Raw genomic sequence first — 16603 nt, forward strand, 5'->3', positions numbered from 1 at the left:
CGGGACCTGAGCTCTGGTCCAGTCTCTGCTACTGCCTAGCTGTGGGACCTTGATCAAATCTCCTGACCTCTCTGAACCACAGGCTTCTCCCTGCAGTGTAACCCAGACCCTCCTCAGGGGTCAAATGAGACCAGGTATGTAAAAGCAACCGACGAATGCAAAGAATTGCCACTCATGAATTCACTCCCTCATTGTGAAGATGGAGGAGACAGAAACACTGTCCTCAAACTCCATCCTTCCTCCCTCCCTCCCTCGCTCCCTTCCTTCCCTCCTCCCTCCCTCCTTCCATCCTTCCTTTTCTTATTTCCCCCTAAAATCCTGTTCAATGTTCCCACAATAAAATTCAAATCTCCCTGGTGGGATGGATCACACTTTCAGACTTCCATCTGTGACCCCACCTGGCGTCATGGACCCTGGAGAGTGGGCACAGGGTACGGAGACACACGGTGGGCCCCACAGCAGCCCCCGGAGACGGGATCTAAGTGCAGGTTCTTTGAGAACAGACGTTGCGAGGACACAGGAAGCCAGCATCCAGCCAAAGAGACAGTGCAGAGTAATGTGGGACCAGAGGGATTTCTGACCTGTTCCAACACTCACGGGGAGCCCTGTCACCGCGGGTGTGCCGTGCGGTGGGATATGTGGGTCAGGGCTGGGCGATGGACCCCGGGAGGGTGGCGTTCACCTTTCTGGACAGGACAGGCCCGAGCGGTCATTCTGAGCAGGAAGGTCTGGGACTGGGGAGTGCCAGCAAGTTGTCAGGGAGGAAAGCTCGTGGGGTTTCTCCACGGAGATGAAGAGAGGAATGGAAACTGGACAGGTGCCCTGAAGGGCAGAGGACATCCTGCCAAGGAATGCTTTGGGAAGAAACACCTTGGCTGTGGCTTGTGGTTTTAAGCAGGGGACTGTGAACCCAGGCGGGGCCTCAGGAGGAGGACGGGACTCGGAGTCCTGGGTTCTAGGGCCTTGGCCTCCAGCAGCCAGTCTTCTCAGTGACAAGCCGAGCCCCAGCCTTCTACAGGAACCATCACCTGCCGTCTCCAGGACGCCCGCGGGGACGGGCTGGTGCTGAGGTCTGGGAGGCAGGGCGCCCCAGTTCACACTGTTGCGTCATAGAACCAGATGGTGCACAAGCTGAGGGTGGTGTGCGAGCCTGCACTCGTGAGGGAGATGGGGGGCCAGGAAGTCCCAGGTGGAGCTGAGCTCTAGGGAGCTGCTGCATCCCTGCCAGTGCCGTGTCGAGGGGCTGGGGCCGCCGTGCTTGACCGGGTCGGGGTGGGGGAGCTGCGTGGGCTCCAGGAGGCCGGCACGGTGGCTCCTCTGTGTCTCTGAAGGGAGCATCTTCCAGGCGGCTGGCGTGACATCTGCTCAGGACACGTGTGCGGGGAGGCAAACCCCCGCCACCGTTCCAGCTTGTTTTGCGCAGCACGGTGAAGGGTGTCCCGGATTTGGAAACTTGGATATTTTTCCCCTTCCTAAACTGTAGGTGTTTCCGTAATTGGCCTCCTGGGAAGTGCAAATTAGTCTGATTTTTCTCTTTTTCAGAGTGCTCCATCTCAGGGGCACCGGTTGGAAGTGTAAGACCCCGATTCCCTGATTTCACCAACAGGAGAGGCGCCGTGAGTGTGCACTACGGGACGGACGCCCCCGGGGGCTTGAGGTTGCAGCGTCCCTCCCCCGCCTCCCGTGGGCCTATGCCCGAGCCATGACCTTGGTGGTCGTTCCTTGGGGACCCCACTGAATGCTCCAGGGAAGTCCAGTCCAGCTCCATGGCCGCTGCCTCCTGTGTCACTGCGCTCAGCACACGTGGTTTAGTCCCAGCCATCCATCTCCAGCCACACAAGGCCAGGCTCTTCTGTACTGTCTTCCCATCAGGGTGCAGTTCTTCATCTTGGGATGCCCCCAGTCTCCGGGTGCATCAGGGCGGGAGGGGACAGGACAATGTTCCAGCTGTGGCACAGTGGAGGAAAAGGCTCAGCGGTAAGAACAGGGCGCCTGGAGCCTGCAGGAAGGGGCGCCTGGAGCCTGCAGGGGGAAGGCTGGAGCCTGCAGGGAGGGGCGCCTGGAGCCTGCAGGGAGGGGCGCCTGGAGCCTGCAGGGGGAAGGCTGGAAGGAAGGTTACGCTACAGGAAGAGAACGGAGGCCCCCAGGCAGGGCTCTGGGCAGGAGGTTTGTCTCGTAGGGCCAGGCTGCGAGACAGCCAAGGGTCACGGTGGTCTGGACAGAGCCCTGGACTTGGAAGCTGTCCTGGGTGACCCGGTTCAAATCTCTCATTTTTTTGGGTGAGAAAGTACTGAAGCCCAAAGAGGAAACGTGTCCTCCCGAGGTCACATGGCTGGTCAGTGGCGGAGCTGAGATGAAGGTCCAGGATTTCTGAGGCTCTGTTGAACCTCCCCACCTGTGCCAACCTCTGCCCACGTCCTGTGGCAGAAAATGGGGGCTGGGCACGCACAGCTCATTGTTGTCAGGGACACGGTGGACTGGCACAGCAGGGGCGCGTGTGTGTCAGGGGTGCAGGCCAGGGTCAGCGCCCACCAGCGGAGGGGATCGAGGACCTGCCTCTGGACCTCTCTGGGCCTCAGTTTCCCGGTCTGTCCACTGGGCTAATAGCAGTGCTTGCCTTTCAGGGTTGTCGTGAAGACAGATGACTGTAAACTATGGTAAATATTCAGATCAAATCAACGTACTTGCAAACAGAGTTGACTTTTCTGTGTGGTTAAATGGCCCGTAGAAGGCACGCAGTGGATTTCCTCTTTTTGCTTGAGTGATTTGAGTCAGTAGAAGCTAAGAAGTTGACATGCCCCTGGGTCTCCCACATATTCCAACACGAGGAGCAGCTCTGGGTGAGGGGGCAAAGGCCCCGATCTCAGTGCAGTGTCAGCCAAGATGCTACCGGGAGCACATGAAGCCGTGATGGGCTGGTAATAGTGGAGGTTAACGGGCTTCCGCAACAGACTCCAGCTGATACCCAGCAGCCCTGGGGTGGAGTCGGGGACATTTGATGAGTAAGAGAAGGCACCGAGAGCACTGCCACCCGTCCCGCCTGTCTGCACGCGTGTGCGTGGGCTCACACGGGCAGGTGCGTGCGCGCGCACACACACACACATGGGCAGGGAGGCGGCTGGCCCGCGGGGGAGGCAGGTTGCTGTGGGGGGTGCCGGCCCTGGGGAGAGTAGGACAGGGATGATTCCAGACCGATGGGCTCAGAGAGGGGACAAAGGGCCAGAAGTCCACCTTTGCCAACTTCAGTTCCCCTCAGGCTGGACGTAGGGAGCATTCGTGGTCCATCCTCCATGGAAAGAGCTGAGGGGCCAGCTCTGTGCAGAGGTGGGCCTCCCCTACCAGCCGGGCCCGCGGCCCCTCCCACGGCTCCAAGTGCCTCCCAGGGCCCCCTTCCCACAGCTGTGCCCTCCGCGAGGTGGGCCGGGGGTCCAGCCTGGGGAGAGAACTCACCTACAGTGGCCGCCGAGCCCGGGGAGAAGCTGCCGTCACAGAGCCTCCCCAGGAAGGACGTCTTCCCCACTGCCGAATTGCCCACGAACACGATCTTGAAGAGCCGGTCTAGGGTGGAGGCAGGGCCTTCCTCCTGTGGGAGGCAGAGAGTCCGGCCACATGCGGGGACTGTCGCCAGCCCCCAACGCCTGCCACCCCCACCCTTCACTGTCCCTGCGGTGTCCAGGGAGGCCGCTCTGGCCTCAGATGCAGGAAACTTCGAGCTCGAGGCCTCGAGTGTCTTCCAAGCATCAGCAGAGGGCAGAGAGGCGTCACTCAGCCAACACTGTGGCCCACATCCTGTGCTGCAGGCCTGTGCTGTGGGCCTGGTTTGTGGTGGAGGGAGGGAGGCCGGCAGGTGCGGGCCGTTCCAAGGGCCCCGGGAGAGCACGGAGGAGGCAAGGGGCACGCGGCGGGGAGGCTGTGAGCTGGGGCTTAAGAGGTGGCAGAGATCTCCTGCAGGGAGCGGAAGGACAAGGTGGGTGTTTGCAGGGAGAAGGGGAGGCAGGAAAAAGAAGGCTTATGTATCTCTCAGGGGCAGAGACATCCCAGTGGGAGTAGGTAGGGCCTCATTTCTGTCCCATGACTGAAAGCCTGGACCAGATGGACACACTGCCCTACTGTCCCATTGCACCAGCTTCCCTCTGGGATGCCCGTCTGCCCTGGAAACAAGGCAAGACAGCCCCCGCGCAGAAGCCCGGGAGAGCCTATGGTGCCAGGCTCCATGGGCAGAGCTTCCCAGAACTGAGTCCTGCTCCTCCTCCTCCGCCCCGCAGCGGGAGGCGCTGGGAGTCCAGCGCAGAATGGACCTGCTCTGGGGTGCTGGGTGAGTGAGAGGTAGTCGGGCCCAGCAGAGGGTCCTTCCTGCCGAATGGCCCTTCAGGTCCAGGGAGCTGCCTGCCTGCCCGCCCTGCCCAGCACCGCCTCGACAAACGAGGAGGTCCTTAGAGCCCGTTTAGAAGCGGATTTGGGGGAGTTAAGCTCCTGTCATTGAGCAAATACTCTAATGCAGTGGCAGCAGATATTAGCAGTACTTGAGTTTCAGAGAAAAGCCATTAACAGCCTTTTGGGGCGAAATCAATTCCATGCAGTACTTAGGAGGGAATTCAAGGTCAATTACAAGAATTTAAACTCAGTTTAGAAAAAAAAAAAATCCCACACTCAGAAATGCAGCCCCAGTTTCTTCACTCCGGCAATGCACAGGAATCACTCCCTTCCCAGCCTGAGTCTCCGTTTGTTCCAGACCAAAGCTCTGTGCAGCCCTTGGTGCCACCAGGCCCAAGGATGTTCGGTCAGGGGGCCATGAAGGCCGGGGTGGGCGGGATGGTTCTGGCCGCAGAGGCGGTGGTTGACCTCGCTCTGTGCTCCCCCCGCCCCCGCCCCGCCCCAGGCAGAGCGCTTATTGCCAACAGGAGGCAGGATGCGATCAACACGGTGGGGGTTCAGCTTTGGGCAGGACCCACCTCACTGGAGCAGCGAGCCCACTCCAGGCACTTAACCTGGGGGACAACCCCCCCACGCCCGCCGAGACACTGAGAGAGCCAAACTATGGGGAGGGGCTGGGGAAAGGGTCTCTCTGCCGGCAAGTCAGGAGATCTGTCTTCACCCTCCTTCCCACTGTTCTTCTTTTTAAAAAACAAGTCTATTTATTTATTTATTACTAGTTTTTTAAAATGGAGGTACGGGGGATTGAACCCAAGACCTCCTGCGTGCTAAGCATGTGCTCTACCACGGAGCCACACCCTCCCCGCGCTGCTCCTCTTTTTAAAACAGCTTTAACAAGTAAAAGTGATGCACACTAGTTTTTAAGATTACAAAACTTAGTAGAGAGGAAAATAATAATTACTCATAATCTACCCCACTGCCTGCAAATGGTCACTATTCATACGTCTGTGCATTTTTTCCATTTATACAGATGAATTAACATATGTTTTTTGAGAGATTTGAGATGGTATATATAATTTTAACCTATTTTAATATATTATTATGTATTAACATCGATAATAAATGACAACTATATTACTAAGTTATATATTATAATTAAATTATGTTATTTAGCATTATATTGATATATATTATTATTAAATTATAAATATTTCTCTGAATCACTAACGGTTTTCAAAAACGTGATTTTTAACAGCAATATAATATCCTACTAAGTTAATCTGCTCTGACTTCCGTCCCCGTTGTTTCTTCAATTGTTTGCTTTTTAAAAATTTTTTAACCTTTAAAATTTTTTTTTATTCAGGGGGAGGTAATTAGGTGTATTTATTTAGTTATAGAGGGTCTCTCTGACTCACTAAATGCTTTTGAATCTGAATCAGAAAAGAGCACACAGGGCACGGAGTGAGGCCAACAACAGAAGCTGTCAGGAGACTGGACCAGACCCCCGAGATCCCCCCGGGACACCCGGCAGGGCGGAGAAATCCGGTGAACCACCAGGCCGGCTTCATCTGACTCCCCCAGATCCCTTCTCGTGCTCCCACGCCAGGGCCAAGCGACAGGGGTGACCCACAAGCCAGCGTGGGACGTGCCCTTACCTTCCACAGGGCTTCTTTTCCGACAGGCTGCCCTCGAGGAGATGTGGGCACCTGTCCCAGAGGTCGGGCCTGTGGGATTTGTCCCTCCAGCCCCTGGTCGGAGACCTCCTCCTCTTCGGGGCATTTGCCCAGTGGCTGCTCAAAGGCCCCCCCCAGCAGCTGGGGCAGGGGGTCCTCTTCAATGGAGATGATTCTGCGGAGTGCCCGGCGGAGCGGCCCCCCAGCCCCTGGCTCCTCTTCCGCAAGCGGGTGTCCGTTCAGGCCCAGTGAGCTCCTCCTCCTCGGAACGCCAAACACATCTTCCTCCTCCACTGATTGGCTGTTTGCAGGAAGAAAGAAGGGTGGGGAGAATTTTGTAAAATGTATCAGTCTTTTACTGAAGTAGGGGTGGCCTGACGGCTTCTATGACAGACAGTTGAGGAGCAACCTCACTGTGGGGCAGAGAGGAGCCAGGGAAGGGAAAACCAGACCCAGCACTCTTTAGCTTAGTCATTCCACACCTGGAATGACCGAGTGCCTGGTGAGGAAGGCGGTGATGGTGAAGGTGAGGTGATGAAGGTGAGGAAGCTGAGGAGGCAGGTGATGATGGAAGCTGATGAAACTGATGAAGACGAGGATGAAGGCGATGAAGGTGAGGAGGCAGGTGGTGGTGATGGAAGCTGATGAAGGTGAAGATGATTATAGTTGAAGATGATGAAGGTGAAGGTGATGATTGCTCCCAGGTATTAAGCTAAGGACACAGTCAGCAACAGGTGGACACGGCCCCGTCCTCATGGAAGGCCTGGCTCAGGGGGTTGAGAGCAGCAAAGACACACCAGCTACATTGTCCCAGGTTGTGGGAAGTAAAGGTGTGAAGAAAGGAGTGTAGCAGATGTGGAAACAAAGCATCCTGGGTTAACCGACCATCGGTGGCCTTGGCGCTGGTCCAGCCCCAGCCCTCACCACCTGTGTGTCCCGAGGTAAGATGCCAACTCTCCAGGGCTGTTTCCTCACCGTGAAACTTGGCCCGCCTGCCCTGCCCACCTCACCAATAAGACGGTGCACAAACCAGACACGTTAGGGAAGTGGCTCTAGGCGACGCGGGCGAGGGGCACCGCTGCTCTGGGAGGGGCCCTCGCACTGCAGATGGCCGCTGGCCCGGGAAAGCTGCCCTCCTGGGGGCTTCGGGTGCGAAGGAAACCAGGTGGCGCCCCCACCTGCCTGTCCTTCCTCTCTGTTTGGGGTCAGAAGCGAGTGGCCTCGGAGGCCTGAGTGCATATTTGTTTCCGGGAGCATCTGAGCGTGAGGAACAAGGAGACGCTGTAGGAGGTGGCGGAGCCGGGCAACAGGCGGTGGGGCCAGCGCACAGGCTGCGTCCCCAAGGTGTGACAGCAAAGTCCCACAGCCCCTCTGGGGGGCGCTCTCAGGTCTTTGTGAACAAGTGGAGATGAGGACTGTTTTACAGGGAGGACCTTGGGTCCAAAATCGAAAGACACACACACACACACACACACACACACACACACACACACACAAGGATTAGAAGAGAAAACAGAGCAGGATGAGGTGGTGAGGACATGGGGGACAAAAGAAAGACAGTGAGTGAAGAACACGGAACACGCCGAACAGGGAAGAGCCTGCATTTGGCCCCTGGCTCGTGGAGCTGAGGGCTCCGAAGGCCCCACAGCAGGAAGGAAAAAGGAAGCACCGCGTGTTTCTCCGTCCTGCAGTTGCGGGCGAGTCTGCGAGGCCAAGCTGAGGGGTAGTGCCTGCTCACGCAGGCGGTGGCTTAGTTTGGTCCCTTCACATAGGATAAAGGATTTGCAGCAATTCAGGGACCTTTACGCTCATTTATAAAGCCAGCTTTTAACAGAAGCTAACTGTCTTCTTTCCAACAAATCTCTTCCAGAGTCTAATGAGCCTACTGTGTGCTTTCCCACCTCAGCACACACTGAGTGTCCCCATCTGCTCGTGCTCCGCTCACAACTCACACGCAAGTGCAGGCGGGTGTGCCCCCGTGCCAGGAAACACACACACACACACACACACAGAGCACGGCTTTTCAAAGGCCTTGCAACTAGAAAAGAAACGGCCCCTGGAACGACCCTAAAATGAAGCATTTCTTGGCAAAAGCTCTTCATTTGGGAAATTCTCCAGCCCCGTCACTCTCGGGAATACCTTCAGCTTAGCATGGCTAAGCTCATTCTTGGTTTTGCCTCAAAACGCTTTGCGCCGACGGGAGGGAGCAGGCGCCTCTGTCAAAGCCGCACGGGGTGCAGGCTCGCCGCCGGCTGGCTCTTCGCTGTCTGCGGTCCGCTTCCTCCGCTCAGCTGTAAGCCCCGCGGTGAGGGCCCCTGTTCACCGCCATGGCCCCAGCACACGGCACTGTAGCTCGCACACAGCAGGCATCCGTGATGGACACCACGTCCGGTGAGTCTTCGGAGCCTTCGCAGGGCCCCGCAGAACGTCTGGTACAGGGCAGGCCATCGGTAACCGCCTGATGAAGGCCTAGACTCGGTTCGGAGGAACCCGGAGGCCAACTGTTGCTGCAAGGATTTGGCTCCCACACTGGGTCTCACCACTCAGCTATTTAGAAAGGGACTTCATGACGATCAGATTCAAGGTCTTGACTGACCAGCCGCCTGGCCTCCTCAGGTCACCTCCGCCTGGCGAACCCGTGACTTCCACGCTTGCCGTCCTCAGGGTCTCCCAGACGAGCAAGTTCACACACTTTCTCCAGGGCTGACACTTAGGGATCCGCCTCCCACTACCCCTCTGAGGCCACGCACGAGGATGGAGCCCATGCCCCGAGGAAGAGCGGGCGGGGACGGGCTTGTCTCCTCCGAGGAGCCACGGGCACGCCCCTGGGGACTCTCAGGCCGTTGTCTGCTGTCCAGCAGCAACCAAACCTGTTATCCTTGAGCTAATTAAACAGGAATTATTAAAAGGAGTCCGTCAAGTACAGATCCTGTGCTTGTCCCGTATCACACTTTCATTACCCTTTAGAGCCACAGTCCTGTCTCTGTAAAACCGAGGGCGTCCGTTCTGCGCAGCAGAGCCCCGTCCAGCACGCCCGCCCTCCTCCCGCTGACCCCTCATCCCCTCACGCTCCCTGCCCCGCCGCTGTGTCTCTCTGCAGGCACACGCCAGGCTGGGGGGGCCTCAGGTGACAACAGCCTGTCCTGAGGGCTGGCTCTGCGCACAGCTCCCTCCCACTTAGAAGTCAGAACAGGAAGGGGCACGTCCTCCAAGATCCCAGGGGGCCAAGTGCCTGACCCCAGGGCTCCCCGCTGGGGCCCATCGGCTCTCAGTGGGCTCAGAGCCCATGCCCAACCGGAGCAGGACCCGCGAACAGATGACCAGTGAGCAAAGCGGGGCTGGCTCACCTTCTGAGAATCCCTCTGCCGTCCATGTATTTGCCGATCACAGAGCCAGACCGCTGCTTCCAGCCTGCTGAAGCAGCTGGGTTTGCCTTGGCCACCTTGTCTTTCTGCAGAAACACAAAATGCCCTCAGACCCACGCCTGCTGGTCTGTCCCAGCGTTGGAGCAGAAGAGGGCTCACTTGCCCACTGCACAGGTCCGGCTTTAAGTAAAACTCTAAAGGAGGCAAGCGAGGTCCCAGGTTCCCTGCCAGCCCTCATCCACTCCTTCCTCTCACTGTCATCTCTCCCTGGAACCGCCCCCCCATCTCCCATCTAATAATGCAATCAAACAAACCGGTACACCGTTTAGAGCTTGGGGTCCGCCAGGCTAGCCTTCCCAGGAGTAGCGATCATTTGCAAAAGAACAAATAAAAAGAGCTAAGTGTGGAATGCACAGGAAAAAATATCTGTGGGCAGAAAAAACTATGCGTCTTGAAATCACAGTCTCCTGTGAGGCCCCAATTCCTCTTTATTTCCAAAGCCCCAGAGGGTTGAGTAACCCCGTGCCCTGAACACAGCCCCTCAGCTGGACAGGGGACTCCAGGTCCTTGTGGAAGCAGGCTGGGTGCAGACAAACTGCTCACACATCTGCAGCGGAGAGCCTGGGTGGAGTGCGGTGCACTCCCACCACCCATACTCCCCGACAGACGCCTGTCTTGTCTTCCAGGAGAGGAGGGAGCTGGATCACAGGAAGACTGGCTCATTAAGCAGCCAGCCCCATGGTTCCCGGTGATCCGTGCTGACAGAAGGAGGGGCTGCATGCGCCCCGGGGCCCCAGGAGGGATGGCTGTGATTCCAAATGAATCTTTAATTATGATTCAGCAGGAACACGATTTTATCCCTCTTTCTTCTGTGCCCCACGAGGGATCTTAATTCCATTCTCTTCTCAAAGCAGAATGAGTTTGGCAGGTGAAGGGAAGTGAGGTCAAGAGATTAGGGTGACATTGGGTGGGAAGTTTTAAAATACATTCCGTGTTACTTCTAAAACAATTATAAGCATTATCATCATCAAACAAACATGTGTAGGCTTAAGCCTTGCTCTAGCAGCACACACAGGTGGGCGGCGGAGAAGCGAGCTGCCAGCCAGCGATAGAACAGAGGTGCTGGTGTGCGTGGTCCCCCCAGGATTGGCAGTTATAAACCAGGTGGGACCGGTTTCCAGGCAAACTAGCTGCCGTTTGCCAACCACATTTAGGGCACTGAACAGCTGAGGGTCAGTGCGAGACCTCCTTTTGCCAGAGTTTTTGCCAAAATCCCTACAACATGGAAAAGAAGAGTAGTAGATTCCTTCTCCTCCTGTGATAAATGAGGTCTTGGTTCAAGGAAGCTGATCTACCCAAGGACACACGTGACATTCGCAGCACGATGGTCCTGATAGTCAGGAAGTCACATCCACCCACCCTGCCCCACTTTTGCTTCCCTTCAGAGCATCCAGTGGCTACTGTCGGGGAGGGGGGTAATAGGGGAACGTGAAATCCTAGATGCTGTGTAATGCAGCCCTAAGCGGAGATCTTCCATAAACGCAGGATTTTTGTGCTATTTGAGAATGTATGTACGTCACGGATGGAACTAGCATTTCTGCCTCCGAGAAACGTGGGCAAATATTTCAGTCTCGTTCTGTCCAGAGGAAAGTGCGTCACTTCATGGGAAATTAACTCACGGTTACACAATAGGTCACCCTCTATTTTTGCTACTTTCAAAAAATCTGCTGCCACTGTCCTGCCCACACAAAGGAGCCATCAGATCCAGAGCCTCAGGACACTCTTGGGCTGGTCCCAGCACAATGTGGCGGCCACTGGACCCCAGGGGAAGGGGGCGCCGGCCAATTACCTGAAAATGCATGTCCCGTTCATCCCGAAGGTGCTTGTTCCTTTCCCTGTGGATGGAGAAGGGGAATCGATTCAGACCCGGGGTTCGCAGTCAGCAGATGCAAGGGCAACCGTTTGAGGGTCAGATGGGTGCCGAGGAAGGCTGGGTGTGGAAGCCTAGGGAGGGCGTGGAGTCGCTTTCCTTAGGGACTGGGGTTAAGGACAGCTGTGTAGAAGTGAGGTCAGAGGCAGGGGGATAGACGGAATGGCCTTGTGACACCCAGGGCCCTTCAGGATCCTGCCCTGGTCCATGCTGTCGCTAAGGGAGCCTCCCCTACAGCTGGCCAGGTGGTCCAGCTCCACCTGGACCGAGCCCCGGCCCCACTCTCCAAACCGTTCATTCATGCATGCGTGCCTTCACTCAACACATGTCCCCTGAGCTCCCGTGGCATGCTGGGCTCCGCTCCAGCCACCAGGAGTACCCTGAGGGCTGCGAGACAAAGTTCCTGCCCCCCCCCCCAGGGCATTGGCATTTTAGCTCAGGGATCAATGCTATTGAGAAAAATCAAGCGGGCAAGTGGAATAAAGAGGGCCAGAGATGGAGGGTGGTCAGGGAAGGCCTCTCCAGGAAGGTGGCGTCTGAGCAGCGGCTTGGGGAGGGTGGGGGAGACTTCATCACGGACGGGGGACCAGCCAGGGCAAAGCCTGTTGTCGGGATACAGGGGAACAGAGAGGAGGGAGCAGGTGCTCAGAGGAGGAGGTCAGAGATGAGATGGGTGGTGTGGGAGCCCTCCATCCCTGGCCTGTGCACCACTGTAGGGGCTCGGGTTTGATCCCAGTGAGATCTGGAGCCGTGGTGGGGGGTGGTTGGCTGTGGAGTGTCTAGACCGGACTCAAGTTTTAAAAGAAGACGCTGTGCTGAGAAGAGAGTGCAGGGACAAGGGTGGGGCCCTGATGATTGGCCCATATATTGAAGTCTAGTCAGTTTACAATGTTGTGCCAATATCTGGTGTGCAGCATGTTTCAGTCATACATATACGTACACATATTCCTTTTCATATTCTTCTCCATTATAGGTCACTACAGGATAGTGAATATGGTTCCCTGTGCTGGGCAGTAGGACCTGGTTGTTTACCTATTTCATATATGGAAGTTAGTGCCTGCAAATCTCAAACTCCCAGTTTAACTCTTCCCGCCCTCTTTCCCTCCTGGTCACCATAAGTTTGTGTTCTACGTCTGTGAGTCTCTTTCTGCTTTGTAAATAAGTTTGTCTGCGTGAGAAAATTCAGGCGCCAGCTGGTGGACAACTGCCCAAGGTCACACGGTTCACCAGGGGCGGCCCTGGGTTTTGAACCAGATCCAGCTGCAAAGCACACGTTCCTACTGGGCACCCCAAATTGCTTCCTTTTGCCCCCATTTGCCTTGGGAGGGCAGCCCCTCCTGGCCCGGTCACCCCCCAGCCGGTGTCCTGATCCCCGCACCCATTCCCGCTGTCCTCTTGTCCCACCCACTCCCAGCTCCCTCTCTCCCTGATCCTGGTTTCTCTGTCGCTACCTGGTGACCTCACTGTGGGGAGGGGGCTGCTGTGGGCCTCCCTCCGCATCTGGGCTCTCACCAGCCGACTTGGGGGGCCAGGCGATGGCACAGAGAGGCGTCTGGCTGGGATTCTGCATGGATGCTGGTCTCCATTAAAAAGACCCAAAGTAGTGGCAGCGTGCTGCCTTGGCATCCTCCCCTGCGCACTCACGCTGAATCTGCCCTTTTAGTTTTTCTAAGAACAATAGACAAAAGAAAAAAAAAAAACCAAACTCAGACTTGTCCATCTTGTTCTCTGCCTTCAGCTGAAACCTTCCTATGAATCAGGACCTTCTCTCCTAAGGATTAGAACTTGGCCACCATGACCCTCTCCCACGGCCCCAGCCTTTGGAATCACGTCTTGAGTGAAGCGGATCTGAAACGCATTCAGGCTGAAGCATGTTTCTGTTGAGCGGCTGCAACAGTGTCGGTCACGGTGACCTTACCTTGCTTTCAAATTAAAAAAAAAAACCCTAAAACCTTCATAATGTACCTGATTCAAAACCATTCGCACTTTAAAAACCAGAATTCAAAGTCCTTGTTTATCGAGGGGTGTCTGGCAGGCAGTGTGTACAGCAGCTCAGAAACTCTGGAGGCAAAACGGAAACTTTCATCTTTCTCCACATACGTCTGAGTTGGCTGTTTTTTTGGTTTTTTTTAGGGGGGTGGCGTATGCCAACCCAAGCCGATGAGCTATGAATGCCAGACCACGGGCTTTGAACTCACAGTGGGTTTAGCAGACCGAGGAAACTGCTAAACCCTTTCCTTGGTGCCCCGTCTGTGATTCATGTACTCATTCAACAAACATGAATGGAAGACAGCAGGATCAAGACAGTCAGCCAGATACGGGTCTCAGTTCTGCTCCAGCAGCGAGGATCTGGGGCACTTTTGGCAAATGGCTTTACTTCTCTGACACTGACTTCCTCATCAGTTAACTCCTGGATTAACAACTGCCCTCCTTCCCCAAGATCTGTGAAGCTGGAGACACAGCGTCTGGCACAGGGCAGATGCTCAATAAATTCCGGCCCCTCCTACTCGAGCGAGTCCAGAGCCGGTGCCCAGCAACACCACGCCCGCCCGCGAAGGTGCAGCCTGGGAGGGGAGGGCGGCGCATGTGAATGGACCAAACGTGGCGGAAAGGTGGCACTCTGCTGCCCAAAAGTAGGCGGGGCCAGGGGGACGAGGGCGCTCTCCCGGCAGGCGGGGGAGACTCTGGGCTGCCCCTCTCAACCTCAGGCGTGGGGATGCGGACGCACCTCAGGAAATCCAGCTGTTTCAGGAGCCCCGACTTCTCCCGCTGCAGGCTCTCCGTCACGCGGTACACTTCCCTAGGAGGAGGCAGACGGCAGAGATGAGCAGACACGCCCGGGAGCCAGGCAGGTGGGGCTGCAGCCAGACCCCCGACCCCCGAGTGGGACCCCGCCGGCCTCCCGCTGCAGAGCACGGCTCAGCGCAGGGGCTTCAGCCAGATCTCAGCCAGTCATCGCAGGGCCGCTGTCTGGAAGCCGCCATTATCCCCACTTTACAGACACAGACGGTCAAAGGTCACACGGACGACCCATGACTGGGCCAGGGTTCTAATCCAGCCCCCGGCCCCCGGCCCAAGAACGCGCCCTAGTGATGACTGCACCGCTCCCAGCTCGCACCGGAGGTCAGGGGTCAGAGTCAGCACGCTGCTCCGGACCAACCACAGAGCGAGCTGGTGCGCTTCCTCCTACCCCACGCTGGTTTACTTCGTTTTCAGGAGCCACTGAAGAATCATTTTTCCTTTCCCACCTGCCCCCAACAGCCTCTGATCTGTTCCCAGATGTCTGGAATTTCTACTGTTGGCCATTCATTTCTCTGACTTAGGATTTCTTATCTCTAGCTACAAAGCAGAGATTTAATGCTATCAAGCGTCATCCGTCCTTCGTACCACCGTGTGAGCATTTCATTCCTAGGAGTTTTGAGGGAGGGGAGAGAGATGCTGAGCGATGCGTGGGGTCGCTGGAGGGCAGTTTAGGCTGCAAGGCGGGGGCCGTGTGCGCTCTCCTTACACCTGCACCCTCCACGCGGTGCCCGGCTTGGGGGCACAGGCAGCAAACAGTGGTGGGAAGGAAGGGAGGGGAGAGGGTGGAAGGAGGGGCCAGCAGGGGTGGAGGGAGGAGGAGAGATGGAAGGGAGGAGTGGGGTAGGCGAGGAATTCGGCCCCGCTCAGAGAAGAACAGAAAAACATAAAGCAGAACTGAGTGACACTGGAAAAGGAGCCTTGCTTAACTGTACAGCTCTGCCTCCATGCTTCCTTCTGGGCTCTGCACCATGGCGCAGAGATTTTAAATGTCCCTCAGGCTTACTGCAAAGGGTCCAATGGCCCTCGAATCCAAACCACAGCATGGTTTTCCACAGGGAGCACCTTACGCCCGATAAATCTGTCATGTCCACAGGCTGTCAGGGCTGCCTGGACTGTGCACCGCCTGGGCTGGGCAGGGACGTACCCCCCGTCGATGGTCTTGCTGGGCTGGCAAGAGCAGCACCGCTGGCTGGGGCCGCGGGACTCGCCTGCCAAGCTAATTCCTTAAGAGGTATCTGCGGGTTTTTCCCCTTTATAGAACAATTATAAAGTCAATTTTCGACGGTAACAGACTGAATCAGAGTCTAAGTTCACCTGAGACAATCCTAATTAAGCAACGAAACTTCTCTGGCTCCTGAGGAGCTGCAAACTCCGAACATTTCATCCCCAATTATATTTAATTTCAACTTGAGGGAAAACAATGCATTTCCCATGATCCCTGTCGGGGACTCTGCTCTGATCAGCATCATGGGATCAGCACAGCTGCCTGTTCGCTGCCTGGTGCCCTGGGAGCCAAGGTGGCCCATGCCCAGCCCTGGGGCCCCCCGACCCCAACCCCAGGCCCTGCTTCTTTCTGGGGGCAGCCGGGAGCAGACGGCGTTCCCCTCTAAGGATGCTCACTCACTGGAGACCTAAGGGCTGGATTCTCAGACCATTTTACTGCAGGGCTAATTCCCACATCATAAGGCATTCCAGGGGCGGGTCTCCTTACACAGCACCAGCGGACCTCCGAGCTGTGCAAACACACACACGTACCTGGCATGTAGTGGTGCAAATACACCTCTGTTTGTCTAGTAGGCATACCTCTGTCTGTTTAAACACACACACATAAATATTCAGATTTTTCGTGTGTTAACAAAAAGAAAAGCATTTCTGAAAAAAAAGGACACTTGAATATTTGACTAAATGACACTTAAGGTCCTTCTAACCTAGACATTCCACAAGTTTACGTCTGGCTGATGCATGAAGTGAAAGGGGCAGAACTCGCCATTTCGTGGTAGTGACCGGTGAGAGGTTTGTGGCTGCCTGGAGGAAGTGGCTGTGGGCTGTGTTTTTATGAGAAGGAATGAAAAACAGAGCACTCTCCAAAAGATCTGCCAAGTGAAAAATGCAGGCAAACGTAGAACCGTGTGCTGCCACTTTGTGAATGAAAAATGTGTGTGTGTGTGTCCATGCACGCCTGCGTATGCAGAGGAACACTCTGGAAGGATCAAGGGGTGACGGGAGGCCGGGAGTCAGGGGAGGGGGCCAGCCTCTGAGTGTACATCCTTCTGTGCTGTTCGAATTTGTGCCTTGTCATTAACAACCTATCCAAAAGGAAAGGTAGTTAACAACACAGACAGAGGAGCTGCTTTGCAGCTGAACTCCGTCTTCCTGTTATCTCTCCTGCTTGATTGCTCCTTCTTTATCTGACTTTAAAATCTCATTCTCCTTCCCTGAGCACCTTCAGAGCACAGGAA

At 56.0% G+C, this 16603-nt stretch overlaps 1 protein-coding gene across 8 annotated transcripts in view; it reads right to left on the reverse strand.

Annotated features, from left to right (window-relative positions):
• The window catches only part of CRACR2A (calcium release activated channel regulator 2A), a 96077-nt gene that overhangs the window by 14726 nt on the left and 64748 nt on the right, over positions 1-16603 (reverse strand). For 7 of the 8 annotated variants that reach the window (XR_012503949.1, XR_012503947.1, XR_012503946.1 and 4 more), the window contains 5 exons: positions 14071-14142; positions 11262-11307; positions 9395-9498; positions 6030-6348; positions 3451-3583 (listed from right to left, as the gene is read on the reverse strand). Coding sequence is in view for 2 of the 8 variants with exons in the window: in XM_074357334.1 (XP_074213435.1) it covers positions 3451-3583; positions 6030-6348; positions 9395-9498; positions 11262-11307; positions 14071-14142 (674 nt within the window). In the remaining 6 variants the exon portion in view is untranslated. Of the gene's footprint in view, positions 1-285; positions 2975-3450; positions 3584-6029; positions 6349-9394; positions 9499-11261; positions 11308-14070; positions 14143-16603 lie in introns of those variants that run through there. The other variant, XM_074357335.1, reaches the window with a different exon arrangement.

The sequence above is a fragment of the Camelus bactrianus genome, chromosome 34, assembly GCF_048773025.1.
Source record: "Camelus bactrianus isolate YW-2024 breed Bactrian camel chromosome 34, ASM4877302v1, whole genome shotgun sequence".
NCBI lineage: Eukaryota > Metazoa > Chordata > Mammalia > Artiodactyla > Camelidae > Camelus > Camelus bactrianus.